The sequence below is a fragment of the Cheilinus undulatus genome, linkage group 1, assembly GCF_018320785.1.
Source record: "Cheilinus undulatus linkage group 1, ASM1832078v1, whole genome shotgun sequence".
Lineage (NCBI taxonomy): Eukaryota > Metazoa > Chordata > Actinopteri > Labriformes > Labridae > Cheilinus > Cheilinus undulatus.
In genome coordinates, this window is record NC_054865.1 from 47,342,239 (window position 1) to 47,370,042 (window position 27,804).

Genomic DNA, 27,804 nt, shown 5'->3' on the forward strand with positions numbered 1-27,804 from the left:
AATACTTTATTATAAACAAAAAGTGATCCAGTTTCTGATTTCGCTTGATAATTAACATCAGAGGAGTGGAAAGGTTTATCCAAAACCACGCCACAGCCTCTAAACACTTGACGGAGAAACACTTTCAACAACTTTATTGGCAGATCTCTCCTCACAGCTCTTCCTTTAAAAACACTGCAACTCTGAAATACTGAAACTCTCTTAAACCCATCTGCATGATTACACTGTAAGTCACTGAAAATGGAAAAAGCTGTGTATAGAGCGTAAGGCTGAAACCACACTGAAGTCAGTCTTATTCAAAGTCAGTCACACTTTGATTGTCAGTTGCCTGTTTGCCACGATAAAGTAAAGACAAGCTTGCGTAAAATGTCAGGTAAAAGTGAGGCTATTGAAAGTGTTAGTACGACCAATGAAGACCAATTAAACAATCTAAAAATCTGCTTTACAACAGACTTTGGCTGAAGAATACTAATGATTTAGTGCAATTGATGAGATGAAATGTCTACTTAAGTGGTACTCCTCATGTAAGCCAGACCGAGGAGTGCAGCTTATATGCCCTGTGACCACAGTTATTATCTATGGAAGCCTCTAGTGGACATATATCTGTGCATTTTCTTTTACTCAGTTCCCTAGAATAACAAGTACATTTTAGACCTTTACGTATCTTTCTCAGTATTTCAGGAAAGCAATGTAGGTTTTCACATAATCATAATCATCAGTTTTAGAAAGCTGGAGAAAACAAGTAAAACAAGAAAAACTTTCAATACTTTTTTTTAAGTCTGCAACCTATATACCAGTTTAAAGTGCTAAGATATGCTGAAAGATAACCACTAGTGCAGCCCTGCAGTCCTCCATTCTTTGTGTTTTGCATGCAGCCACTTCCCTGCTCCCATTTGATGATTCTTATGGATACATAATGACCAGACCAGAGGGGGTGGGCACCACTTTTTCACCCTCACTAGGTAATAATCTTGCATGTTAAGAAAAAGAGGCTCTAGATGAGCATATGAGCCTAGTGTAGCGCTGGCTTTTATAGAGGAGTCATTCAAAACAACAAGTGATGGAGTCTGCTGTTTGATGACTGTGCCTGTCAACTTCCCTGTAATCCTCGCAGACCGAGAGCTCAACTACCGTAATATAACTAGCAGCTACACCAGTGTTACTCATCCCTGCTCAGCCAAAAAGCTAACATGTTGAAAAAATACCCCTGCATGAGCCACAATCCAAACCTGGGGGTATGGCTCTTAAGTGTGTCTGACAGGGTTGACAAAAATCAGGATGTGATTGGTAAAAAAAAAACAACAACAAAAAAAAAAATCATATTTTGGGGAAAAAAAAGCTGATGTGGAAATCTGCTCCTACATCCAACTGCCAGCTGAGATCTCCGCCTACACAATTCTACACTTTAAATTACTGGAGTAAAACAAAAACACAAAGTCAAACTTAGAACCTGTTTGTCCCTTTTCTCAGGAATCAGTGAGATTCATCCTGCATGTTCTTTCTGCACATATGTGATGGAAAAATACAGGCAAAAAATAAAAAAATAAGTCTGGGAAACTAACTGATCTGACTTGCCATGGGTAATTTCTGAGGTCAAAATTTCCTTTTTAAGGTTTTCTTGGGAACGGGGGGGATCATAATAAAAAGTAAGAAAATAATAAATGGATCACAGAGGTAGACTGTCTCAAGCCATGGCTCTGGGTGTATTCGCACAGCGAGCCAGATTACAGCGACTGCTTTACGACAGCAACAGAAACTGTAAACATTAGCCCTATTAGCACTGGTTGACTCTAATGATACCAGAGTGGAAAATACTAATCCTGCCCACAGTAAAACTTGCTTGTTATGTTTTGTAGAAGAAGAAAGCTTCTTTGGGTTGATGGCGTTTGTTGAGCTGAAGCAAAAGCAACCATGACGGCTAACTACAGCCACAAGAGTGGAACCGATAACAGGATAGAACAGCGTGTTGATAAAGTGACAGGTAGGAAAGAGTCATGGACAGAGCTCATGTTACTGTTGGCTATCTTGTCTCAGGGCAGTGTGTTTTGGTCTGTAGAGGAGTTGACAATGATGACTGAATAACATTTTTACTGTTCAGTTAATACTGCTGAGCTCTGTGTAGAGTTTTTTTTTTTACATTCAAAAGGTTACCATCTCACGTTGTTTAATTCAGAGCTAGGATCTGGAGTGCTGCCGTGCAGCCCTAGTGAGAACTTGAGTATTGAAAACATTGTAAAATTCTATCCCTAACAAGCTAAAAAAAAAGTTGTCTTACATTATTGTTATGGGAAAACTGAGTAAAATAAAAGTACAAATGCATGTCCTCTTAGGGCTTCCGTAGTTATGAAACATGAGGTACGTTTCCATTGCTGACATTCTTAGTACAACACAGTCTTAGTTTATAGTCTTCCTGCTAGTAGCAAAAATTAAAATTATCATCTAGTGAAAAAGCATAAAGTGAAAAATCAAACAATAAAATATAAAAAAGTGACCTGTTGGAGTAGGCTTTTACGGTGAAATAAGAGCAAGTTTTTTCATTCCTTTAAGCAGAAACTTTTCAAACTTCACTCGCACAAAGTCCCTGATGGCTGAAGTGACCTTTCATTTAGAAATATGCATCTGCCGTTTCCCCAGCCTTTGGCACCTGTCTTTTGCCCCCTTAAAGAAATTACTGAGGCTCCTTCTATGGCACTAAGCTGTGACAGTGCTGTGACATCTAGTCTCTCTCTGTGTGCTGTGATCTCTGCTGTCTGTCTTCAGGCGCTGGGCTGCTGACAGTGTGCACAGCTGCGTACCGGCCGCTGTCTGTGAGTCTGGACCTGGACTGTGCACCTGGTGAGGCCGTAGGTGTGAAGCAGCAGGTGGCGGGCCTTTGCTTGGACCTCCTCCCAGTTGTTGGCACTAGAGGGCGCTGTGAACACAAAAATATAACTGAATATCTAGAGGAAACACTTGCAGTGTGTCTCAAAAAAAAAGACATGTTATACTGTATACAAAAGATTGACCTGATTAATGATGAATGAATCCCATTCAAGCAAAATCGTTTTAAGACCCTGGTTTAAGTTTACTGGTTTGATGAATTGAGGCATTGTTCATGTCACTGTATACGCCTGTGCTGCCCCTCAGGGGAGGTTTAAGTGATTTAGAGCCCCCTCTGGGAAGAGCAGCATTAATCCATTCTGCTTAAAGTAGCCATAGGGTAAAGAAAAGTATTTTGACAATTAACAAAGCCACAGAACTAAATTACCATAATGAGAGCAAGCTGAGTGTCACCTCTTATATGACTAACAAAAAAATCAAATCCCCACATCTCAGAAGTTTAACACCTCAAGGCAAGGTTAACTAGTAGAAATAAACAACAAATGCACACTACAGATGTAATATCAGTTCTTCTGCCACAAACACAATTTTATATTAATTTTATGCCATTTTGATACACAATGATCTGCTATTTTATTGATTTGATATTTCTGTATCTGCTTTGCTATAATTTGCTTGATATGAAGACATAGTTGGACTTTTTCAAAGCCTTGAACTGGGGATCCAGGTGTCCTTTCTAGGGGATTTATTTAGACAATAAAACTAAAGCTAGTACAGGAAATAAGGAAATTTGTGTTTTTTAGATTATTAACAGAGGGTTTTGTGTGCATTTTGCCCTTTTGTATACAACCAAACGACATTTAGGAGACTGAAAATGTTTTGTAAGAAAGTTTTAAAACACATCCAAACCAAAGTGGGCAGGTGCAATAAATAGCTCAGATTTTCGGAGCCCTGAAGTGTACAAAACACATATCATGTTCACCTAGCTCACTGAAAACATACTTTTTGGAAAACTCCTTTCAGGGTGAAGAATTTCAGAAACTTTGTTTGCAGTGTTTTATGTGTTCATGTGGGCTTAAAATGTCACAACATGAGCTGTTGCTCCTCATGCTGGTGGAACAACTTTGAAAAGGAGTGGACATAGTCCAGAGATCAGAGTGCACTTTTGACTGCATGTAACAGTGCTTTTTTGAATTTTTTATGTGGATGAAGATGTTTTGGAACATATGTGTGGACAGGATTCATTTTGAAAAACAGATGAGAAAATCTAAGCTTTCAAAAATGCCCACCTAAGTGTGTGCCTAGAAGCTCCTGGATGCATGAAGCAACAGCCACTTTCCAACCTTTGCACCTTGGTAAAACCGCCTATGGCTGGAGAAAAGGTGGATTCCACCTTTTTATACCACTTTATATAAACAGAACTATAAAGTTATTTCATCATTTATACATAGCAAACGAAAACTTGGTTGCACCAGATTAAGTTAGTTGTTAATTTTCATCTGTAGTCCCACATAAAACTGATGCGAAACACATAAAACTCGCTAAAACTAACAAGGACAAACACCTGACAAGACAATATACATAACATACATTGTTGGTCATTATAGAGCATAATTAATAACTCCTCCTCAGTAAAAGTGTAAACAAGTAAAAAAGTTGTCTAAAATATTCACAGGTGTATTTTAAATAGATCGACTGGCCAAACACACTAGATGAATAAAAGCATAGATAAAGCCTTTTCTGTGAGTTGTAAGAAGTGGCCAGGATGCAATAGCAATAGAGAAATACAGCAAAGCTATAGTTATAACATGATCAAGACTTAATAGCTTCATGATGTGCCTGAAGTCTAAGGTCTGTGGTATAAATAGCTTTATATTTGCTGTAATTCAAATGGCTCTTTGATAAAACAGACCAAAAGTCAAACTGTTTTCACTCTCAGCGTGCAGCATCAAAGAGGACAAAGATTTAGAGATGATGTGAACCATCATGGGTCAAAAGTGTTTTGTTTCACATCCACACGTGAAGTTTCACTTAATTGTTTCTTTTCTGTAACTGTGACTCAAATCAGGAAATATCAAAAAGATAACCACAGCAGTGTATTAAAGCTACGTGTCTACCACTGTAATGAAACTGTTGCTGTTACTTGTTTGTCTTTGCGGTCTCATGTGCAGAATAGATCACAAAGCTCCCTCTTGATACAGCTGTGCAAATAAGTCAGTACAGTTAAGAGTCTCACAGCAAAAACAACAACCAACAAATTATGTAAACATCTTTTTTATTCTTCAGTGAAGGTTTACCTGAAGAACAATGTGATGTGAGTGATGAAATTCAAACTGGATTCATATGTGATTTTTACTCTTTCGGTATATTACAACCCTTCACTTAAAGGCTGCTCTGTCACATTGTTCCCTTAAAAAATGCAGCTTCTTCCATTGAGTTATCGCTCTTTGCCTTGTGCAGTTTTTGATGGCATTTTGATTAATTATGTATGAGAACTAGAAGGACCTTTTGTTTCTTCATATACCAATGGCAAAAAATCTTTTCATCAGTCTGATGAAATGAAAATAGAAGTTATGAACTTCACTGCAGCATGCAACATCTGAGACCAATAATTCTCATCTAACATTAACCTGATGGTGAAACCTGATGGTAGCATCATTAATCAAACTAATATTAAAACAAATAAATCCACCTGGCTGTGGAGACATGAAGGCCTTATACAAACTCTTTAAAGGGCACATATTTTACCATTTTAAGACAAGTTTATATTGTTCTCAGAGGTCCCCAAAACATGTCTGTGAAGTTTGTTGTTGAAAACCCCCCCCAAAAACTCTGGTATTCGATTTTTGCATGGCAAAAGCCTTCTGTTTCAGCCCTTCTCAGAACAAGCTGTTTCTGTGTCTGTGGCTTTAAATATTAACGAACTGTCTGACTCCACCCCTGACCACTCTCAGGAAATGGATGCGGCTCTCCTGATATTACAATGTTACAGACACATTGATCCAAAGTTTAGGTTCTGACTGGGATTTGAACCATCAATCTCCCAGACCACAGTCAGCAAGGTAACCCACTGAGCTATCCAGCATCGGCTTGATTCAGCACACATTTTCTGAAAGGTGGAGAAAGAGAAAGGGGAAGGGAATGGATTTTTATGGTATTTGAGGGGATTGTGGACAGGCCAGGGGCACATATTTTTGTTAGAAAAGCCACAAAAAGGGATATTGTATAAAATGTCCCCTTTAAATTTTTATCCCATTGCCAAATAAACTTTTTGAGTCTCAAAGGTCAAAATAAAGGCTCAGAAGCAAATTTAATACTTATCAAGACCTTTTCCAAGACCCTCTCAATGTATTTTAAGACCCCATTACCTTTTCTATTTCTAACAAGTTACTGTACATTGGTGACACAATTATGCACGTTTTGTGCAGATTGTAAGATAAAAATGTCACAACATAGTCACGAAATGCAGACTGTATGAGTTACCGTAGTATGCAAATAGAGCTTTCTTTGGCATGCTAGCAGTGCTAGTATTAAACTAAGAAAAGCTTCGCTGCAAACCTGCTTTTATCTGTACAATCTTGCAGCTTGCTAGCCTTGCTAGAGACACAGTGAAGCTTTAAGGATGCACTGACAGCTCAATGGGCCAGAACAGGCGGGAATGGGCAGAAAAATCTAGACTACAGCCACTTTTGATAAATATAAAACCTGAAAACAGCTAAAAAAAAAAAAATCCTTAAGAAGTTACTTTCTGGCATCCTTGACTTCTTAACCCCCCTGAGCCCTAAGCGTTTTTTTTTTTTTTTTTTTTTTTTACCTGATGTTGTCCTGCCTGGACCTTTGTATCAAGAAGCTTGTAAACATCAACCCTGTGGTGCCTGTTCTTTGTTCGATATGAGAGCAAAGGTTGTCAGGGTTTGGTTAGGACAATCCATTTGAGATATAAATGTCAGACTTGGCAATAAGCCCCACAACAATGATTGATTTAAAATTTAAATATGACTACTTCACATCCCCTGTTTGTATTAATTGTGTGCATGTTGAGATGCTACTCACTGAGCTGGAGATGAACTAAAGCTGCAGTTTTGTCGGCTGTCAGCGCCCACACATTCAGCTCATCCACTGATTGGACATCCTCCAGCTTCAGAAGGTCCTCTCTGATTCGCAGAGTGTCCAAGTGTCTGGGAACACCTGACACAACAGGATAAAAACAAAATAATGAAGCATTTACTCTACTCCCACCACAACCCCCTGTCTTGTGTTTGTGTGTATGGACCCTGAGTCTGACATAAAATCAATCAATCTATCTATCAATCTATCAATCTATCTATCAATCTATCTATCAGTCTGTCTATCTATCTATCCATCTATCTATCTACTCCCACCACTCCAGTATTAAACCATAATCTGACAGCAATATTGGTGCATTTCCACCTATCAGTCTGCTTCGGTTCAGTATAGTAAACACTGATCTTCCTTGCATTGCCACAGCCAAACTCTGTCCAACCTTGCCTGTGGTGATGAAAATTCAAGCTCTTTGTAGAGACCTAGATCACCTGGCTCAGCTCAGAAATAAGAGCTAATCTTTCAGCAACCATGTGGCTTTTCATTTGGTTTTATTTTCATGTCTGTTAAACAACAAAATCTCAAAAAAGGAAAATGACTCTCAAACGGGAGGTGGCTCTGGCCATTCTAATGAAAGTGATGGCTCTTAGAACCGGCTAATTCACAAAACGACACATTGCTACAGCTTTTTACTTTTCATTCTGAGCTCAGTTGTCATTTCAATCTCACCAGGACCCCATTGCATTAACTTGGCACATTTTTTTTTCCATTATAATTGCTGTCCCTTCTACCAATCAACAGACAGTAGTGAGTCTAGTTCCATTCTTTAGGGCCCAACAGGTACGCTAGCCCCAACACAATGGTGCAATAAAAGTAAGACGGTACAGATCGGTTATTTAGGTACCTTTACCAACTTTTGACAGTAGAAATACAAATTATCACATACCATACCAAACAGAACTGAACCATGCTGCTTGATGGAAACACAGCTTATGTGAGCAAAGACCTACCCTCCAGCACGATGACAATTGTGTCACGTATGATTCGGAACGTGGTGCAGAGGACCAGAACAGAGAAGATGTAGGTACAGATCGGATCTGCCAGTTTTAACTCCGGCTGTAAAGTCAGAAAATTACATCGCGTTAGCTAAAAGGATAATGGTCTTTTCTTTCCTTTATTTTTTCAGCACATTGTGACTCAACACTTGACCTGTTGATCTCCTGTTACATGCTCTGCCCTCTTAACAGTAAATTTAAATTTCAAACCAGGAGCTAACGATTACAGGAGACAATTAGGGAAGCATGGTTTTGGAGAGTGTAAAAAAATGTTGGCCAAAATAAATTCTAATAAGGCAGTAAGCTGTAATAAAAATATCTAATGTTAATAGCTATAGGGCAGAGTACCTTGAAGCGGACAATGTAGGCAGCTATGAGCACCCCGACACTCTGGAGGAGATCTCCCAAAGCATGGATGAATGCAGCTCTTACAGCCAGGCTGCCATGTTGCCTCTGCTGACCCGACCCGGCGGAACTGGAGGGAGCTGAGGGGCCGTGAGAGTGACCATGGCCGTGGCCGTGAGAGTGGAGGTGACCACCCTGGTTTAACAAGAAACCCATTCTAAAGAAATGAGAAAGCATAAAAGAGAGATTTTTAAAATTACCTTCTATGTCATATCAGGTTGAACAACAGCCTTTAAAACTCACTCAGTGAGTCATTTATTCACCTTCCTTCTGTGATCAAAAATTACAAAACATAAAGCTATGAAGTACATCTTAAACGTTACTTTGGACTCAGCTGTTACATTTCTGCTGACTCTCACACTCGCAGACATGCAGACAGCACTGTCATCAAAGCTCACTTGGGTTCTTATTTTGGAAAAAAACACCCACAGTTCTTCTCTAAACAGATATTTACATGAGGTTGACAGCCACCCCCACAGCTGCGGTGATGAGCATGACATCTCCGTCTATATCGAAGTCTTGGTGTACGGTCCTCTGTATCGCCTCATAGAGCAGTATGGCCGTCAAAATATAGATTAGCACCACACTAAGGACTGCAGAAACCACCTCTAGAATAGGAAATCACAGTCAGTTTCATGGACAAAGAACAATGACAATATATTTGGCAAAAAGCTGGGGTTCAGATATGTACAAGGAGGTGGTTACAAGGCTTATTTTGCACACTACACTCATACCATATAGGGCAAACTCCACTAGTGGAAGATACTTTTACATGTAACAAACAAAATGACATTTTTAGAAGAAATATCCATACTGTGAATCTGTAATGGCTGCATAAGTGAATCTAAAGTATCATTTCTGAAGCCTGATCTCCTCTGAACACTGCTGAATATGCACTTTCACTTTCAAAAGTGACTCATCCACTAAAAATTTAGAAGTTTTACTTCACCTCACACGTGACAGAAGCGGCCGATAGAAAGGGTAATGGAAAGAAGAAGTGAGAAGGCCTCTGAAATCAGACACTTACCGAGGCGATGCAGCCCGAAGGTGAACCTCCTGGTGGGTGGCTTTGTGGAGAGCCAGAGGGCCAGCAGGGAGAATAAAATGCCCACCACGTCTGCCAGCATGTGCACAGCATCAGTCATAATGGCTAAGCTGTTTGATATGTAACCACCTGGAAGTCAGAGACAACGTGATTGGCATGGCATCAAATCATATCTATGTAAACTATTCTTGCAGGCACAGATCACACAATAGAAAACACGTGTGGATGAGTGTGGCTATATACAGACAAAAGCTGAGTACATGGCTGGAATTTTTTGATATGATTTGAACTGATGGATGGTTTTCTGAGCAGTGGGCTTGTTTTTTAAGTCTATTTCCTTGAGAAAGTATTAATTACAAAAAAGTACAGTCATGCAGGCTTCTAAGGGAATGAAGTCTTATTTAAAAAGGGGGTAAACTGGTGCACACAGCTCAAATTAGAACACATAGCTGTGTATTATAAAATAAAAACATGGGCAACAAACCATTCAAAGCATATCAACCTTATGGGTTTTAACATGCATTGGACTTTCTTTATAGTATAACTGATGTACTAAAAGTAACATAAACTCTTTTTAAAGATTAATCTATTGTCTAGGAGAGTTGATGGCTCAAGCAAGTCAGCAAAAAGGCTTAAAGGGTTTCTATCTCAGAGGCTGAAGTGATTTCTTTGACTTCTACAATTTATCTTAGTTGCCTTTGGTCCTTCCTGTGCAGACAAAAATCCAAAAAAAAAAAAAAAAAAAAAGAACTTGATGTGTTGCTGGGAGGTGCAGGTGAGGGCTGTGATAACACAGTCATGTGTTAAACCACGTGTAAATGTGCAGGACTTGATTGCATAATGTTATGCTGATAAATGTCCAAACTTCAAAAGCAACCTGCTCTTCTCTGTGCATATTTATACAAACAGGTTTTAGGTGCAGGGATACTTTTTTCTGCTCTTTACTAAAACAGCAAAAAAAGACAAGAAAGTCATTGCTTTTGCTCTGTGCAATGAAACAGCCACTCTGGGTAGAATTACAGAGATTCTTGCATGGCATAGCCTAACACTTTTTTGTGATTTGCCCCAAGGCTATTCTTTTGTGATGTTAGCGCTAGCATGTATGAGGGTGTCTATCTCCAAAAAATCCTGCTGAGAACCTGATCTGCAGCCGTTATAACATTCTGTACCCCTGCTGGTATGAGTAACTGTCTTTTTAGTGTAAACCAGCCCGTTAAAGAGAGTAATTACCACTGCCAAGGAGGTCATGTGATTGGGAGGGTTTGTTAGTTTGTTTTTTAGCAACATAACTCAAAAAGTTATGGACAGATTTTAATGAAACTTTCAGGGAATGTCAGAAATGGCATAAAGAAGAACTGATTCGATTTTGGGAGTGATCTGGATCACCGTCTGGATCCAGGAATTTTTTAAAGGATTCTGTACTACTGGGAGATAGGACTAATGGCGGAGGTCTGCGCACTCCGGGTGCTTTTATAGTTTAATCCATTTTATCAGTTTATTTAAAGCTCCTGTGAGGAGTTTTTAACTGATGGCTGTAAAACAGACTGAAATTTACATCAGTGGCTCTTCATGATTTAAAAAAAACAAACAACAGCATTAGCAGAGAAAATTATTGTTTCTCTATAGGTACTTTGCAGAAGACGTCATGCAGCAGAGGAGAACTGCCCTGGGGGGCGAGTAGTGATTTCTGAAATGTTACCACAGCCATGTTTTTGAGCTGCTTACAACTATGCAAGTTGAAAAGAGATGAAAAAATAACAGCCTTTATTCTTAAGCTACTTTTGTGTCCTGAAAATGAAGCATTCAGGCAAGTTTCAGTGCTATTGTGGTATCATCTCGCAATGTAAATTTAAAAAAAACTCAGTCTAAAGCCTGGACAAGCAATGTCACACAACCAGGGTAGGAAATTAGCACCCGCCACTGGAAAAAATGTATTTTTTGCAGTGTCTGGTCAATTTGCCCATCCTAACTGACAGTGGGGTGTAATTTTACTTTTCTTTCTCAATATATTTTAGGTGTTTTTTTCTCTTTTGATTTCTGTTTCTGTCTTGTGATTTTTATTATCTGTTTAAATAACTTGTTTTTAAGTTTCAGTTGTTTCTTTTTCCCACAGTCATTGTGTTTTGATATCTTTTTTGAAGCACTTTGAATAACCTTGTTTCTGAAATGCACTTTACTAATAAACATGCCTTGTTTAATGTTGTCTTACTTTCTCTAATTTTATCTCTTTATGTGATTGATTTTGGTGTTTTAATGTCTTTTACTGAGGTGATACAAAGGTGCTTTACAAATAAAACTAAGTTGACTTGAGTTGTGTAAAGTTGATTGAGAGGTTTTAATGGCTCCCCTTATACTTTGAATACTATGAGACAAGGCCGACATTAAGTAAAGACAATTCACCTCTGAAAAGCAGAAATGATGGCGCTTACATTGAATCTGTGACTTCCTACAAGTATTTGAGAATGGGTTTCGACAGCAGACTTTCAACGTACATGTTTTTAAGCTAGTCAGATAGTTAAAGGAGAAGATTGTTTTATGTTTTAGAAATAAGCCCTGCTTTACCTTCATTGTCAAGACAAAGTTTGTCGAAGCCAGATTTCTGTCTGTGATTGATTATGGTGACATTGTGTGTGCCAGCATCCTCATCCACTTTACAGACCCCTGAATGAGTGTATCATTTGTCTTTTCCTCTCAGTACTAATGTAAAATCCACTCACCACTGCATTTTTGATGAGCTTATGGGCTGGATATCATCTAAAATTTTCAGACAACAGCACTGGTATATTCTTATTAACGAAGCTATACTGGGAAAACTGCCAGCCTACCGCTGTGATCTTTTTTATTTCAGCTCTGCTGGGTACCAGTAGACCATCCCCACCATCCTCAGATTCTCCTCTCTGTACCCTGAGTTTTAAAAGATCTGCCTTTTCCTGCAATGCACCTTAGGCATGAAATAATCTTCAAAGAGAGCTAAAATTAGAGTCACTGATTCTGAGAGGGGTCTGTTGGCTGATATTGCTGAGTAAATTGAGGATAGCATAAAGATTGCGGCTACAGGGGCATTTAGTTGTTTTCCTAGAAAAGCCACTGGTCATTTAAAGTGTGCTCTAAATTGTTGTGATTCTCCCTCGTAGAATTTTCCTGGTAAAATAAAATAAAGAAGAAGGTGGCAGGAGTCATTTATTTTAAAGCACTAAGCACTATCCAGGTGTCCTTGAGCAAAACCCTGAGCTCCAAACTGCTTGGAGTGCCAGAGCCTGTGCTTCTTATTCTGACATCTCTCATAAATGAATTTCCACGTGTCCTGTTTGTGGTCCGTGTGTGAGCAGCACAATAACAGAGTTTGTCTCTCCTCTGGATTAATAAAGTCTAAATAATGATGTGTGAGGTGCTGATAACTCAGTCAGAATAGAGAATGGCTACAATCCTTGTCACATGGGTTCCAAGGGATGCATGATTTTGGATTTTTGCTGATATCAAACATGCCAATATTTACAAAATTATTTTAAATGAAAATAATGTTAATGTTTGAGGAAAGCCAAGTCTCTCCTGTGTTAGAATATACTGTGTCTCATTGTGAAAGCCTATTTATTGACATATGTTACACCTAGATCAAATTCATTTTTGAACATGTTTACATTTACTCAAGCTCTGTAAAAAGAGAACTATAAACTACTTAGCCATTGATTTCACAAAGATCCACAGCAGAGGATGTTAGTAGAAATGGTCTTTATTCCAAAGAAATTATAGCACCTAATTGGATTTTCTCCACTGTAGGACATGCGCCCTCTCCAGTTTCATCCACTGGAAGGAACCCCACTACCCCAGTGGGTAGAGCTGTAGAAGCTGTAGTCCTGGACGCACTGGTTGCAGAATTGTTTCCTGTCCCCTGTGTTGTGTGGTGCATGTCTTCACCCAGTCTTTCTTCCCTTGTTTCCTGTCTCTCTTTAGCTGTCCTCTCTAAATAAAGACCAAAAAGCCCCCCCAAACAAATCATTAAAAATGCCTCTATGAGGGCACTTCAGAGGCTCTTTGTTAAATTTTGTCTAAACAGGAGAGCAATTGTCCCCCTGAGTCCACCAGTGGTCTACAAGGTATTGGTTTTTATATGAACAGTTGGTTTGGTGTTGGTTTTGAAAAAAGGGCCAGTCTGTTTCCACTGCCACTAATGTTTTTGAAACCAGTGTGTCCCTTACAAACAATATGGTGCATCCCCAATGATTGCAGGTCTAATTCTTGATTCTGATCCTGTCTGGTGTATCTTACCTCCAACTCTCTCCATGAATTTCCTGTTTCTCTACATCTCTACACTCCCCCCAAAACACCAAAGATACTTCCACTTATGACAATAACTATAATGTAAAGCAAGGCTGGAATTTAATTTTTTCATCTACCTGCCGCTGTGGCTGGTGGATTCAAAAATATCCCAGCCACAAACAATTTTTACCAGCCACTTTGGCTTATCAAGAAGTATTATTACACGGGGTATATTATAATATTCAAGGCTTAAAGTATTCAAGTGACCAACTATTTAATAAGAGTGTTGGTGCATAAATGTTCCAATCAGTTGCTTCTTTTAAATCCTTCCTTAAATCCAATTTGTCCTGTATTCTACCATGCAAATCATTGCTGTGCTTTCCACGGAGGCACTGTAAATTCATAGGCATTTGTCTGAACTATGAGTGTCAGACTGACTAGAATTTAATATTTTGAGCATGACTTCTGCAGTCTCACATCAAACTTGAGGCACTGTTTAACTACCTTGGGCTTGTGACAAATAAGAGGGGTTTAATTTATGGTTTTTACTGTAATAAATTCACTGTGTTAGTTTAGGATAGGCTACTTTTATTTACCTGGCCCAGTGGCCAGTTAGTTGGATTGATTCACCTGACACTGCTCAATAGTATCTGCATTTGGCTGGTGGTGGGTGCAGGGAGAAGTACTTAGCACATACTTACCTACAATTTCACCGATCATGAAAAGGAAATACAGCAAAGCAGCAATGGCAAGCCTCTTCATCACCCTCCTGTGTTTGATGCTCTCCTTCTTCTTGCTGCAGTTGTCACAGGGGTCCATGTTTAACCCCGGACTGCCCAGGCTGGAGGACGACTCCAGCAGGGAGTCATCATCATCATCAGCCACCACCAGCGTGTTCACCGCCACCCCGTTGGACGGAGCCCCGGCAGAGTAGTCTGACATCTCCCCAGAGACCACCACCTTCAGCTTGTTGAATTTCGGGGTCTCATCCTCCACCAGCTCATCGGAGAAGTCGAAGGGAGCCGTGTCGCTCAGGTCCCATTCATCCGGCTCCCTCCTGAAGGCAGACCGCACCCTGCTCAAGAAGCTCCCACCTGACATCTTTGATGGTGGGGGGTAAATGTGTATCCAGGTGAGAACTATCCGAAGGGTACTATGGAAATCATTCACATTTTAGAGACGAGGTACAGTTGTAGGAGTGCATATCCATGTTAGCACCTGGAAGAGAGTAACCGTGTAAATGTTAATAAGACACAGAGAGAGCATCGTTTACGTCAAAGCAGCTCAGCAATTCCAGCAAAAACATCCCGGCAAACCTGTTAACGTCTTTATCAAGATGAAGATCCGATATGCCAGAGATAAGAAACTCCCAGTCCCACTAGAGCTGATAAAAGTTCAACAGTCCGTCAAAACAGCCTTGGCTAAACAGTAACAAGCTAGCTACCAAAGGTTAGCTATCTTCTCATTTTAGTTTCCGACAGACAGACATCCCTTACACTGCTGTATTTTGTTTGAAAAACACGAGAAAAACTCACCTTTACCCGTTTAACAAACTTACATCGGTCTTGTGTTAATAACTGTCATGGTAATACTAATGTAAACATCAGAGTCGTAACAGTAGCGGTCTACCTCCGCATTCAGGAGGAACAGTTGCAAGTACTGATGAGTTGTTACGGACGAGTGGGCTTTTTGAACCGATTCTTTATGGAACCGTGAATTGGACAACATTGTGCAACCATAGTGAAAAACAAACAGCAAAGAATATCTGTATCCCTCTTCAAATAAGGCTACCAGAACAAAACAACTTTTTCTAATATAAATAAGACACATTTGCACTATGAGTGAAGTTATCCACTTAGTAAATATTCCCCCTCTGACTTTAGTAGCTACCAAAGAAGGCAAAGACCATATTTTTCATCAGTACGGACTGCCTTCCTATGAAGTTGACTCTGCTTTGTTCTTGCCGGAGGAGACCCACCTTGCCACAGATTTTCAAGAGCACTGCAGCTCTTTCCTATTGTAAAACACCACTTTAAAAGAGTCACTTAACTACATCAAGTGTAGACTTATATAGATATTTATAAAGCATTAAATCTAAGTATATGTGATTGTAATTAACACTGTCAGTTTTGCTGTGTATTTTACTTTATCATAGAGATGTTACTTTACTTGAACAACCTGCTTGGAGATCTATTCTCTTGTTGCCAATAAGGAAAGGTCGTATTTTACAGTGCAACTCCTCTGTAGCTACTCAGTACTTAAAGTAAACTTTGAATAAAATACTTTAAAATTTTACTGGAATAGGTTTATGGATCAAGACTTACTTTTTACCTTTTAGCCTTGGTTACAACTTCCTACTAAAAGGATTTAACTAATAAAATGCAAGCTGACTTTTTTGTAGTGACACTGAATCAGACATGACTTTGGCCAATCCATATGCTTTGCAAAGTTAAGATTTCAGAGGAAGCATATATCAGTGAAGTAAAAGTTTATTCACAATAACATTCACAACAGGATGTAAAAAAATGTGTATTTTTAATACATAGTTTGACTGTCCCATCTGACTCATTAAACCAAAGCCAAAATGGCCCCATGTGAAGAACCGTTTGGGAGCAGAAAGAACCCCCCACCCCTATCTTGTTGCTGAGCCAAATGTATTGGATCACTAAAAATAACTTAATTTCCCATTAGTACAGCAAGATTGGTTTCGTCTGCACGCAGTCACGTGATGACGCATGAGTCACATGACATTTTTTTTTAGCTGCAGCAACAAATCCAAAATCTTGCGGTTGTCTGTCCTGCTAGTGTCAGCAGAACTAAAGTCACCTGTATTATTATTTTTATTAAGTACAGAACCGAGCAGGTAAGACAGAGGGGATTATTATTTTCATCCTGAAGGGTTTCTGACTGTGTGGTTGCTAACAGAGCAGCTTAGAAAGCTAGCTGGACACTTCCTCAACGTGCAGATTAATGTTGTTATTAGCTAACGTTATAACCTTTACTTGGACATTTTATGATCATTACTGTCTGATAAGTCCTGAAAAATAATGCATAATATTGCCTGGTGTCTTTTTTGGGTTAGCAGTGTTGTTTAAAAGTAAATGGAGGAAGAGGAGATGGGAGATGAAGGACCTTCGTCCAACAGTGAACTTCCACAAAGTGAAGGTAGGTATGCTAATGCTAAACATGTACTCTGGTATCTTCATCCACACTGATAAAGACCAGACCAGACTGTCTGAACTTGAATTTAAATCAGTGAAATCCAGCTGCAGCTCTAGTTTCAGTTTACTGTAAAACAACTCAGTGGCACCATTAATTTGAGATTAACATATAGGTGAGTAAATGCTCAGGTACCTTATATAATCTATATTTATTATAATTTGTACCATCATAGTTTAATTGTGTTACCGTGCCAGTTTATTGACAACAATGTTTTTTGCTCATACTAAAATCTGTCTAACAGTTAACCTTTATTTGTATAGTGTCAGTTCATAACCAAAGTTATCTCAAGACCCCTTACAAAGAAGGCAGGCCTAGACTGTATTCTCTGATGTGGCCAATTATAATAAAGACCAGAGCTAATCAGTATGAGCACAATGCTAGCAGTATTTCACCCTGTTACAGTGGTGAAAAAAACCTTCATCTCTAGGTGGGTTAAAGTAGTTACAAGTATCCCCATTAAAGCATAAAATGGAAAATTTTTGGCAGCTTACTCAACATAAAACATGATACTTCTGCAATTATACATGTGCTCATTTTGCACCAGTTATGGTAAAGTTTTGTCTTAAATTGAAGTTTAAAATCAGTGGTCTGAAACTATCCTTAATGCCACATACTCTTGTCTAAGCAGCGATCTGCAAGTGAAGTGCACTCCAGGACAAATCATTTATTTTCTAGTCAGTCTAGTCAGTTTCACAACACGCCTTCCGGTCCGTCTCTGGCACATACCAGAAGCGCCACTCTGCTCTAGAAACAGGCTGAGTCTATTTTCATCAGAGACCGCTGCCATGTCAATCCAGATTGGCACAAGCAGGACCAAGAGTGTAAAAAGCATCTTTTCAACTTCAAATACAACTTATTGCACAGTTTCTTATCACTATATCAACTTTAGGTCTCATCTTGTGGCACTTCACTTCAGAAGCGCATTTAGTTTGGGAGGGTACGCACCCTTGGTTGAAGCAGACTGCAGTGCACACACAGCAATGTGGGCAGAGATGATTTTATAACATAAGAAAAGATAAATTCTATTATTTCATCCTATACAGAGATTTTTAAAAGGTATTCACTCTGTTAATTTCATGTTCAGCATCTGATAATACCAGGCTTGGTGCTAAAGGGACATTGCCATTCATGGCTGGACTAAAAAAGGATTGTCTTCATTTTTTATTTACTCTTTATTTGCAATTACCAGAAACTTCTTGAGAGCACCAGGGATAATAATAATTATAAAGTAACACAGAGTGTTAGCAAAATGAGATAAAAGAAAGACAAAGCAGAACAGGGCTAACATTTAGTTAAACTGCATCATTCATAGTTATGTCAATGCAAACGCTGAAAGAGAGAGATAGGCAGTAATCTTTAAAACATGGTACTCTTTCAGGAATTCTGTCCAAAAATCCATCGTCATACAGGATGTACAGTACAAACGAGTAAAGTCAGTTATCCAGGTATTGAGCTGAGGTGGCAGTGTCTGACTCCCTGTGATACAACAACACTTCCCTTTGCAGTTACCATTGCCACTGGGTTGTTTTTGTTTACAGATTTAGATTTGGCTTTTTATGCCTTTATCTGAGAGACAGGACAGTGGATAGAGATAGGAATGGGGGAAAGAGTGAGTGGGAAATTACATGGGTAAGGAGCCTGTAGAGACTAAGCCAGTGCTCTAAGCCCTTGAAGCGCGGCACTGTGGCTGAACCAACTGGCCCGCTGATAGACTTGATCATGTCTGATGAAAACTGATCTAACACCGTGTCCATTTATTGCTTCCAAATTTCAGTGTGGCCATAAACAGTAAGTGTTATGCAAACAACACCCACACCACTTCTGCTTCTCCAGCTGTCAAAAGCTGTTTACCTTCTGGGTGGAACGCCTACCCAGACAAAGATCGGTTCCTCTTTGGTTCCAACAGAACCTTAGGTTGGATTATAACCTGGACCTCCCACCATGAGGACAGCAGCCTCTGTACATGAACTAATCACTAGGCCACACTCACCAAAAAATGGATCATTTATTAACTTTTTAATTTAATTTTTGAAAACATATATCGTTAAAAACTGGAACTTAATACGTCACTTCATGATGCATTTAAGACCAAGGTTGTCAGGATTTTTTAAACTTTATGATACCCCACTTTTAAACATTTCAACTAGGGCTGGGTAATTACTCGCAAATTAGATTAAATCGCAATAGGGCCTGCTGCAGTTTTTCAAATTGCAGACAGTGCAATATGTCTTTAACCTGAAACGTGTTTAAATGCTGGTTTGATAAAACTTTTTGCAGCAGAGATTTTTTTGCTCTACACATTGTGCACACATTTAAGTGCCTTTTTTTTTTTTTTTTTTAAGAAAAGTTTACAATTATCCTATGTTTCCTGTTTATCTACAGTGCTTAACAAATTTATTAGACCACCTGTCATACTTGTCTCAAAGACCATCCAGCATCATGAAGTGCTTTAAGGGCGGACTCTTTCATTTTCAGTGAGCTCTCAACGTTTTACCATTTTGAACAGGAATGAGGGATTTCAAACTGAATTCACCCAAATCTGAGCTGGCTCACTGGGCTTCTCTGAGAAGTCAGAAGTTAATCAAGCATAACATTGACCCACTAAAACTCATTTTCTGTTCAAGAATACAAGTAAATAACTATAATTTGACATATTAATCAAGAAATATTAATGTGCTATACTGTTTTTTTCAGTTTTTTTGTCAATCAGTAAATTTGAAAATTCATGGATAACAATAATAATTATATTTTAGCATAAAAAATATCATTTGGGTTAAAGAGCTTCTACATATTGGTGTATTAACCATTGCAGAAACATAAAAAATGATTTTGGTAATTACCAGTGCTGTTAATTTAGAGAGCTGTGGCATAAACCTTACTTTGGTTAGGGTTAGGGTGGTCTAATAAATTTGTTAAGCACTGTAATTTATCTATGATTTGATTTTCTTAATCAAAACTAGAATAACAATGATTTTTCATACCCTTCAGTTTACCAATTAATATCAAATTTGCGTTAAGAGTCAAAACTCACAATTAAATATTTTTTTCAAGTCTTTCATCCATAATTCAGTTTATCTTATATTGTGCTAGTTATAATATAGAATGATTTATTGCTTGTGCTTGTTGAGAAATACATAAATGAGGAACCTAAAAACAATCAGATTTTAAATTGCAATTTCAATATTGTGAAAAACATTGCAATTAGCCTAGATTATTTTGACAAATTGTTCAACCCTAATTACAGCCTCCTCTACTATGATGAAAAATTGTATTGAATAAAGCTAAAGCTTTAAAAAGTCCTGTACATCTTTAGCTATATTTTTAACTTGGACAGAAAGAGCACTGTCTATACTGCACAAATTCACTGGCACTGTTTCAGTCCTGAAATGTTACCAACATATTTATTCAACTTTGCTATTGTACAGGAGTTGACATGAAATTTCTTGGTGTTTTACTCCAATAAATCAGCCAATATAAGATATCCAGCACCGTATTTTTGTTGAGCAGGTATCAGTATTATCTGATTTGTGCTAGTATTGTGTCAAAGTTTGAGATTCTGGTACTGTGACATCTTTATTTCAGACTATTTTACTGAGGTTGTTAAACTTGTCAGTAAAATCTGCGTCAAACCAGGATTCAGTGGCTGCTAGGGCTGGGTATTGCTAAGAACCTCACGATTCAATTCGATTTCGATTCTTTAGGTTGCAATTCAATTCTATATCAATTTGATATTGATTTAAATGCTTTGATGTTGATTCAGTAAGAAGTAGAAATACACAAATGACCTGTTGACAATTTTTAATAATTATTTTCATGCCCATGTGAACATATGTAGTAGGTCATCTCACGTTTTTTAGCAGTAAAACATCTGAAAATAAAAATTTGCACAATAATAACTTATTTGTGCATAAGGAGTACAAAAGTAAAAAACATGCCAGTTATGTATAAACACTGAAAAAGTAAAGTGATAAGGTAAGATAGGTAAGATAAACCTCACATAACATGGTTATGGTTGGTTGTTCTTTGGTGGAATGTGGCCTCTGTCCATACAACGCCAATCACACGCACAGTGACCCCCACTGGCCAGGAGGTGAATCGATTCAGAGGATTTGCTGAATCGATATTGAATTGAGAGGGGAAATATTGCGATGCATCGATTAATCTATATTTTTATCCACCCCTAGTGGCTGCACTATGATTTTCAGAGCGATTCAGTCGTCCATTTCAACAGTCAGCAGACAGAAAAGATGAAAAATTTAGTACGGACTTTTTTGAAGCTAGAACTACCCAAACCACCCGTAAAAGATAATAAGTTTTAAAGGCTTATTTTGTGACATAAATGCTTTATACATTTTTCCTCTAAATGTCTGACAGATCAAGAACTGGCCCAGCAGCTGCCGCCGCCTGTTGAGAGCTCATCTCCTGTAGAAAATGTGTTTGTGGATAAGAAAGCAGTGGACAAACTCACTGAAGGATTACTCTCTCACTATCTACCTGATCTACAGAACTCTAAACGAGCCCTCCAGGAGCTCACGTAAGTGTATTTCTACAAACCTCCTTCAGAATTGTCTTTTCATTTATCTTTTCAAATATCCAGACAGAGCCTTAGCAAACAAGCGCCACTGCACATATTTTATGATTTCGTTTGTGAAAACAAAGCAAGGGGAAGATATTCCTGAACATTTTTTTGACAACAAGCTGGCTGTGACAGCACAGCTCTCAGTAATGTGAATCACACAGACATACTGACACACAGACTGCAGCATTCAGTAAACAAACATGTGGCTCAGAGTGAGCGTCACATGACGAGAAGAACAGGATATATATTTTAACCACATGCTCTTATTCTGACAATGCTCAGTGTCCAATCATAACAGCTTTACTGTCAATACACTGCCATATGATTGTACATGTTATGTCATGTAAAGCTCTTGAGTGGTCCCTCATAAACAAGGTTAGGAAAAAATATTGACCCAAATATAAAGAAGAAGGCAGGATCATGTCTGACAGCTCGAACAAGAAGTTAAGGTATTAGCTGTGTTGAGAGGGGAAACTGACACCAAATTTCAGTTAATATATGCAGACCCCAATTCCAAAAAAGTTGGGATGTTGTATAAAATGTGAATAAAAACAGCACAGTGAATCAAAAATCCTTTTCAGACTTTATTCAATTGATCACAGCACAAAGATAACTTAATATATATTTTTTAAAAATATTTTTGGGGGGCTTTTTATGCCTTTTATTGAAAGAGGATGTAACCTTGCAAAGCAGATGGATTCGTCCATTTCTGTGTTTCTCACTGGCAAATCCATCTTGCAGAGCTCCCATCTGAACTGTTTGGGTCCGGTTAGAAAGCGACAGGACCAATCACTGTCGAGGGGCAGTACTTTCGGGCGCAGCAGAGTTGTGGCGTAAGCAAGCAGCAACAAGACGCCAGTGCAGTTATGGCGAAAGACATTAGTTTGGATGCTGCTAAAGTGCTAGTTTTATCAGAACTTGACAGCAGTTCTTCATTAAAAGAAGAACAAAGAATAGCAGTGAGTTTTTTTTTTTTTTTTTCAAAAACGACTAAAGTCGTGCACTTACATGTCTACAGTGGCCATGGTTTGCGTGGTGCAGCTGTAATGGAGTTTACTCCTTTGGTAGGGGCGCAGCTTGCTGGTGGCTACGTCACGTGTTGTGTTGCTCTGATTGGCCCGTAAAGATGTGACAGACAGAATGTTCATCCAATCACCCTCCGAGTTTGTTTTTTCAAAGGCTCTGCCCTTCCCTGAACTCTCTGTATGAGTGGTTTATATGTGAAACAAATCCATTTGGCGTGTCAGGTTATACAGGATGTGGATAGAATCGAAATAGGGATCGAAGAGACTGACCACAGCACACTTTTCCCCCTTAGATCAGTCCACCTCAGGTGAAAAGAAAAGCCAGCTGGATGCTGCTGATATTTGGCTTCCACTTTGCATGATAGTCTTAATTTGCATTTGCATTTGTATTTGCAGTAACACCCTGTGTTAACGACATTAGTTTTCAGAACTGTTCCTGAGCCTATACTGGTTTTTAATACAGTGCCACCTGAGGGGTCGAAGGTCATGGGCATTCAGTGTTGGTGTTCAGCCTCCTGAAAGACAGAAATGCCTTACATGCAGAGATCTCTCCAGATTCTCTGAATTGTTTGATAATATTTTGGGCTGTAGATCTCTAAATTCCTTCCAAGTGCATGTGAGGGAACATTGATCATAAACTGTTGGTCTATTTGCCCACACAGTCTTTCAAAATGAAGGGAACCTCATGCTGTTGTTGAATGTGAACAACCAAGCCTTACAAGAGTTCTCCTTATATACCAAATCATGGTACTATCACTTGTGTTCTATAAACCTGCATACCTATAGTATATAACCTGTGTTTTTTAACTTTCACAACTTAACCAGTCTTTTCTCGCTCCTTTCCCAACTTTTTGGGAATTTGTTGAAGTCATCAAATTCTGAATTGATGTATATACTCAAAAATTAATGAAGTATATCATTTGGGATGATAAATATCTTGAATTTGTGCTCCATTTTATTGACAACTATGTGCAAATCACTGAATTTTGCTTCTCAGTTTACACAACATTTAGATTTTTCTTTTTTTTTTGCAAGTGGAGTTTGTACATCAACTATGCCTCAAGGTATCTTATACTCCAGACATCCTGATACATCATGATAGGACTGTCTTGCATCAGGATTCCTGTGTTGTGATGTTAAGGTTTTCTGTGATACTTATCGTGTATTTAGGTACCCCGTGATTCCTTGTCACAAAGACTGCATCTGCTATTTTTCTGCCTCTCCACCCCCAAAAAAGAGTAAATTTTGGAAAAATGTGCACCAGATGACATCTGTCTTCATGTTTGTTTTTTCTCAGTCAAAATCAGCTGGTATTATTAGACACACTGGACCAAGAAGTCACAAAGTTCAGAGAATGTAACGCCTTACTGGACCTCAATTCACTGGTATGTGTTCATTAATTTCATTCATTTATATGTTTGTTTTCTGCACAGAAGGAACTTTTTCTAATCCAGTTTGTTTTGTTAAGTTTACAGAGGCAAAGATTTACCACAATAAACTGGTGAACATAAGAAAAGAGATGATAATGCTCCATGAAAAGACAACTAAACTAAAGGTACCTCTGATTCCTGTCAGACTGAACATAAAAAGAGCATATATTTGTAGATAGATGGAAATGAACAAATGTTATTTTCTCTCAGAAAAGAGCTCTGAAGCTGCAGCAGCAGAAGCAGAAGGAGGCACTGGAGAAGGAGCAGCAGCGTGAGAAGGAGCTGGAGAGAGAGAGGCAGCTCATTGCCAAACCTGCTAAAAGAACGTAGGACCCCCAAGTACGTCTGCTGTATCAACAGACCCTGAAGCTGTTTTTGCATGTTTTAGCCTGTTCTCTATTTATTATTAAGTCTATGCCACATTACAGCAGACCATTTTCCAAAGTGTATGCCATTTTTTAATGTTAATTTAGGATGTATTGTTTTATTTGATAAATGGAGTGAAGAATAAAACAGACAGTAGTGGGTTGGGAAATGAGATGCAGTTAAAACATGAGGCCAGGGATGATTTGGTCCATGCTAAAGCAGTTTAAAGTGCCAACTAATGTGAGAAATTTGTGGTTTAAATGATAAACACATGACTTGAAAACGGATTGTGGTCGAGTGAAAGAATGCCTCCTGTCTTTGCAGGTTCTTTTTTTTTTTTTTTAAAGCACAGTCAATTTTAAATTCAGAGCCATTAAAATATTTCAGATAAAAAGTTTTTTAGGTTGAATGTTTTGCTGTCAAACATTCAGTGATTCTCTGCTGGTCTAACCTCAAGACTTAATACCATCTCCTTAATAAGAAATCGCCACCCAAATTTCTGAAAATTTTCAACCACTCAAATTTATTTAATAAACAATGGTGCAATTTATACCTGAGGTGGAAGAAAACATGACTGAGCAACAAGGCAGCAAACATGTTTAAAAAGTGGATCTTTGCAGCAGCAGTGGGACGACATGCATGCATTTCATTTTCATTTGTTCCCCTGTATATCTTATATAAGAGCTTGTGCTTTAGACTTCCATGCACCTTTTACTTTATGCCACAATTATGTTTTTTTTTTGTTTTGTTTTTTTTCCAGGGACTTATTCACCACCCAAATTTTGGTTCCAACCCACTAGTTGAGAAACACTCATTTAAATGTAGGTTCCTTGTATTCATGTGACTGATGACACGCTGGGGGTCAGGGCGTGGGGACAACTATAGGAAATTAATGAGAACAGGGAAAGTTAGCAATTTAAAGCTGTAAATGACCCTCTGTGCTACAGCTATCATCAGAAAATGTCTACATACATTGAGTATGATCCTTACACTTTATACAAAAAAGTGATTCTTACCAAAGTTTAACAGTTTTACCTGACGTGAAGGCGATCAATTTACTCAGTCCTGCAGACCTCCTGATGTCTTCATCGTATATCTGGATTAAGAGAGACAAGAGTCTTAGCTGAGCTCCTTTAACATAAAAAACTCAACATTTTGTCATAGACATGCTTTTAATTTAAACATATCTATTAACCAAATTAACCTTGTTGGGTAATGATGTGCCGTTAACGAAAGAGCCCATTGTATGAAATGACTTCTTCATGTTATCTATTGTAGCTAGCTCTTGTTTGAGTGCCAGTTTCTGTTCCTCCATCCTATGTTGTTATTTGATACACAGTTAAAAATCCAAGCTTTTGAGGAATGAAGATCAGTTTGGGAACCAAACAAACATTTTGAGCTGAGTTGAGCCAAAATTATCTGGATCTCTTTAAAGACACTGATATCCCGTCACAGCGAGGAAGACTAGACAGATATCAGCTGAAGAAACACGGACAAGATCAAGGCTAATGTGCTAAGCCATGGCAAGACTGTACTGAACCAAACTGGACTACTTTGTGAAAACAAACCATGTACGAGCATTTTTGTGACACCACTTGTCCAGGCTTTAGAAATGCCTTTTGAAGTGCTGCTTGCTGCCCTTTTACCCTCAGGTTTTTAAACTTCTTATTTTTGCCTGAATATTTCAGGACACACAAGTAGCTTAAAAATAAATTATGTTTTTATTTTTGCACTTGGAATGCCTGGCATAGTCGGCCTGTTTGGTAGCATTTCTCTATGTAGAAATCGTTTCATCCCCTCAAGGCAAGTTCTCTGCTGCTGCATGATGTCATCTGCAGACCCCATTACATTTTTCCAAACATATTTATCCATATTTTTAAACTTTCTAAAGCACATTGCATGCAAATAACAATTTAAAAGTGTACCTTGTGCCTTAATTTGAATAAGGTACATTTTAAATGAGGTTTTGTGTTGGAAATCATTAACAAAAATATTAGGTTCAATGTAAAAATCCATCCATGTGTGCACCCTGCTGAGTGAACTCAGCAGGGTTATGATAACATCCTCAGAGCCATGAGGTCAGCAGGTTTAGGCCTATTAATTAAGCATGTCATCACTGCAAAACAGAGTAATAAAAATATATTAATACATGTCTACTTTGGGCCTCCGTACTTCATAGACTTTGCCACATAATTTTTCTTCCTTGCACACATTTACGACCCACTAAAAGAAGCTCGATGCCTCATGTTTGAGTCCTGTCCCACCAGCTGAGAACCACTGCTATGAGAGATTAAATAAAGTTTCCAGAACAGAACTGAGATTATCTTTATGTATTTATTTCCACATATATTAGAGAAAGACAGATCTTCTGCTTTTGTTTACAGACCAGAGATGTGTTTGTGCAACTGGACACCGTTTGTGTCCCCTCTTGCATGGCGACTTTTGTACGTTTGTTTCGGACCGAGGAAGGAAAAAAGAATGTCTTTATGGGAAAAAAAAATCATTTCAAGTTTTTTAATGACTATTATTTGCTTTGGAAAATGGTTTTCTTTACAGGAAGTATGTGTGATCTGTAGTAAATGGGCTAAAACCTGTAAAAACTCTGTCACTGTCCTTTAAAATCTGACTTTGCCAAGATGACCACAAACCAAAGACATGGACTCAATCATCAAATGCTGGTTCCTTTCACTATCAACTTGTGATGACAAACTCAAGCACTTCCCTGACAACAGAGAGAAATCCTCAAAGACACTTTTATTGTCCCTGTATGCTGTCTATTGTTTAACATTAAGTGTTACTGTATGTTGTTCTGCCCTGTTAGTGTTGAATGCTATAAAACAGGTATGTTGTTGAAGCTTAACTGACCGTATTTCCGGGGTTCAGACAGTATGAGAAGAGTGTACCAAACTTTATCCCATGAACGGAGCATTTAAATATTTAAGAGACATTTCGAGAGGCCTCTATGCACTACTTACACCTGGACCCCACCGCTGTTTGTACAGTTAATAATAAAAGCAAAACAAAGTGGTTTGTAGAAACATGAGACTTGTTCTTTTTTACAGTTTGCATGTTTGGAAACGTTTGAAAATGTGAAAATGTCTTCGGCAGATAGACTGTGTCGTGATGTCTTTATGAACTTGAAGGCGTACTTAGGAAGACAGCAGGATAGGATGCCCCCTCTATGGAATCCAGACACTGGTGGTGGTAATGGAAGCAGTAGAATAAGATAAGGAATGGACTTCTGAGGAGCTGGACATGGATAACAGTGAGATGTAATGGAGGTAGCTGGGGTGGAAGGGGTTTGCACTGAAACAACAGACTGACTGGATGAGAATTCGAGTGAGTAGATTCAAGGGGTGGGAAGTAACTGATTACAATTACTCACGTTACTGTAATTGAGTACTTGTACTTTTTTGATCACTTTTCAAAATCACTACTTTTACCTTTACTTAAGTACATTTTGAGGGAAGTATTGTACTCCCCTACATTTTAATAAGCATCAAGTACTTATTAAAAAAATGAGCACTTAAAGCCAACA

At 38.5% G+C, this 27,804-nt stretch overlaps 2 protein-coding genes across 6 annotated transcripts; one reads left to right on the forward strand and one right to left on the reverse strand.

Annotated features, from left to right (window-relative positions):
• slc30a4 (solute carrier family 30 member 4) lies at positions 1–27,318 on the reverse strand. 4 transcript variants are annotated; one of them, XM_041789763.1, is made up of 8 exons: positions 25,302–27,318; positions 14,346–14,862; positions 9,370–9,516; positions 8,797–8,950; positions 8,286–8,499; positions 7,893–7,998; positions 6,874–7,008; positions 1–2,911 (listed from the first exon to the last, which is right to left on the reverse strand). In XM_041789763.1, exons 2-8 carry the CDS (start codon positions 14,743–14,745, stop codon positions 2,757–2,759), a joined length of 1,311 nt encoding a protein of 436 aa, XP_041645697.1. In that variant the 5' UTR covers positions 14,746–14,862; positions 25,302–27,318; the 3' UTR covers positions 1–2,756. The 4 variants fall into 4 exon arrangements, with proteins under 4 accessions (XP_041645697.1, XP_041645764.1, XP_041645914.1 ...); XM_041789830.1 differs by lacking the exon at positions 25,302–27,318 and adding an exon at positions 15,180–15,296; XM_041789980.1 differs by lacking the exon at positions 25,302–27,318 and adding an exon at positions 15,180–15,287 and having other exon boundaries at positions 14,346–14,797.
• bloc1s6 (biogenesis of lysosomal organelles complex-1, subunit 6, pallidin) lies at positions 16,394–25,306 on the forward strand. 2 transcript variants are annotated; one of them, XM_041790185.1, is made up of 6 exons: positions 16,394–16,507; positions 16,727–16,809; positions 21,241–21,400; positions 23,768–23,855; positions 23,939–24,025; positions 24,111–25,306. In XM_041790185.1, exons 2-6 carry the CDS (start codon positions 16,746–16,748, stop codon positions 24,228–24,230), a joined length of 519 nt encoding a protein of 172 aa, XP_041646119.1. In that variant the 5' UTR covers positions 16,394–16,507; positions 16,727–16,745; the 3' UTR covers positions 24,231–25,306. The 2 variants fall into 2 exon arrangements, with proteins under 2 accessions (XP_041646119.1, XP_041646033.1); XM_041790099.1 differs by having other exon boundaries at positions 16,403–16,507; positions 16,730–16,809.
• Positions 27,319–27,804: the final 486 nt, after the last annotated feature.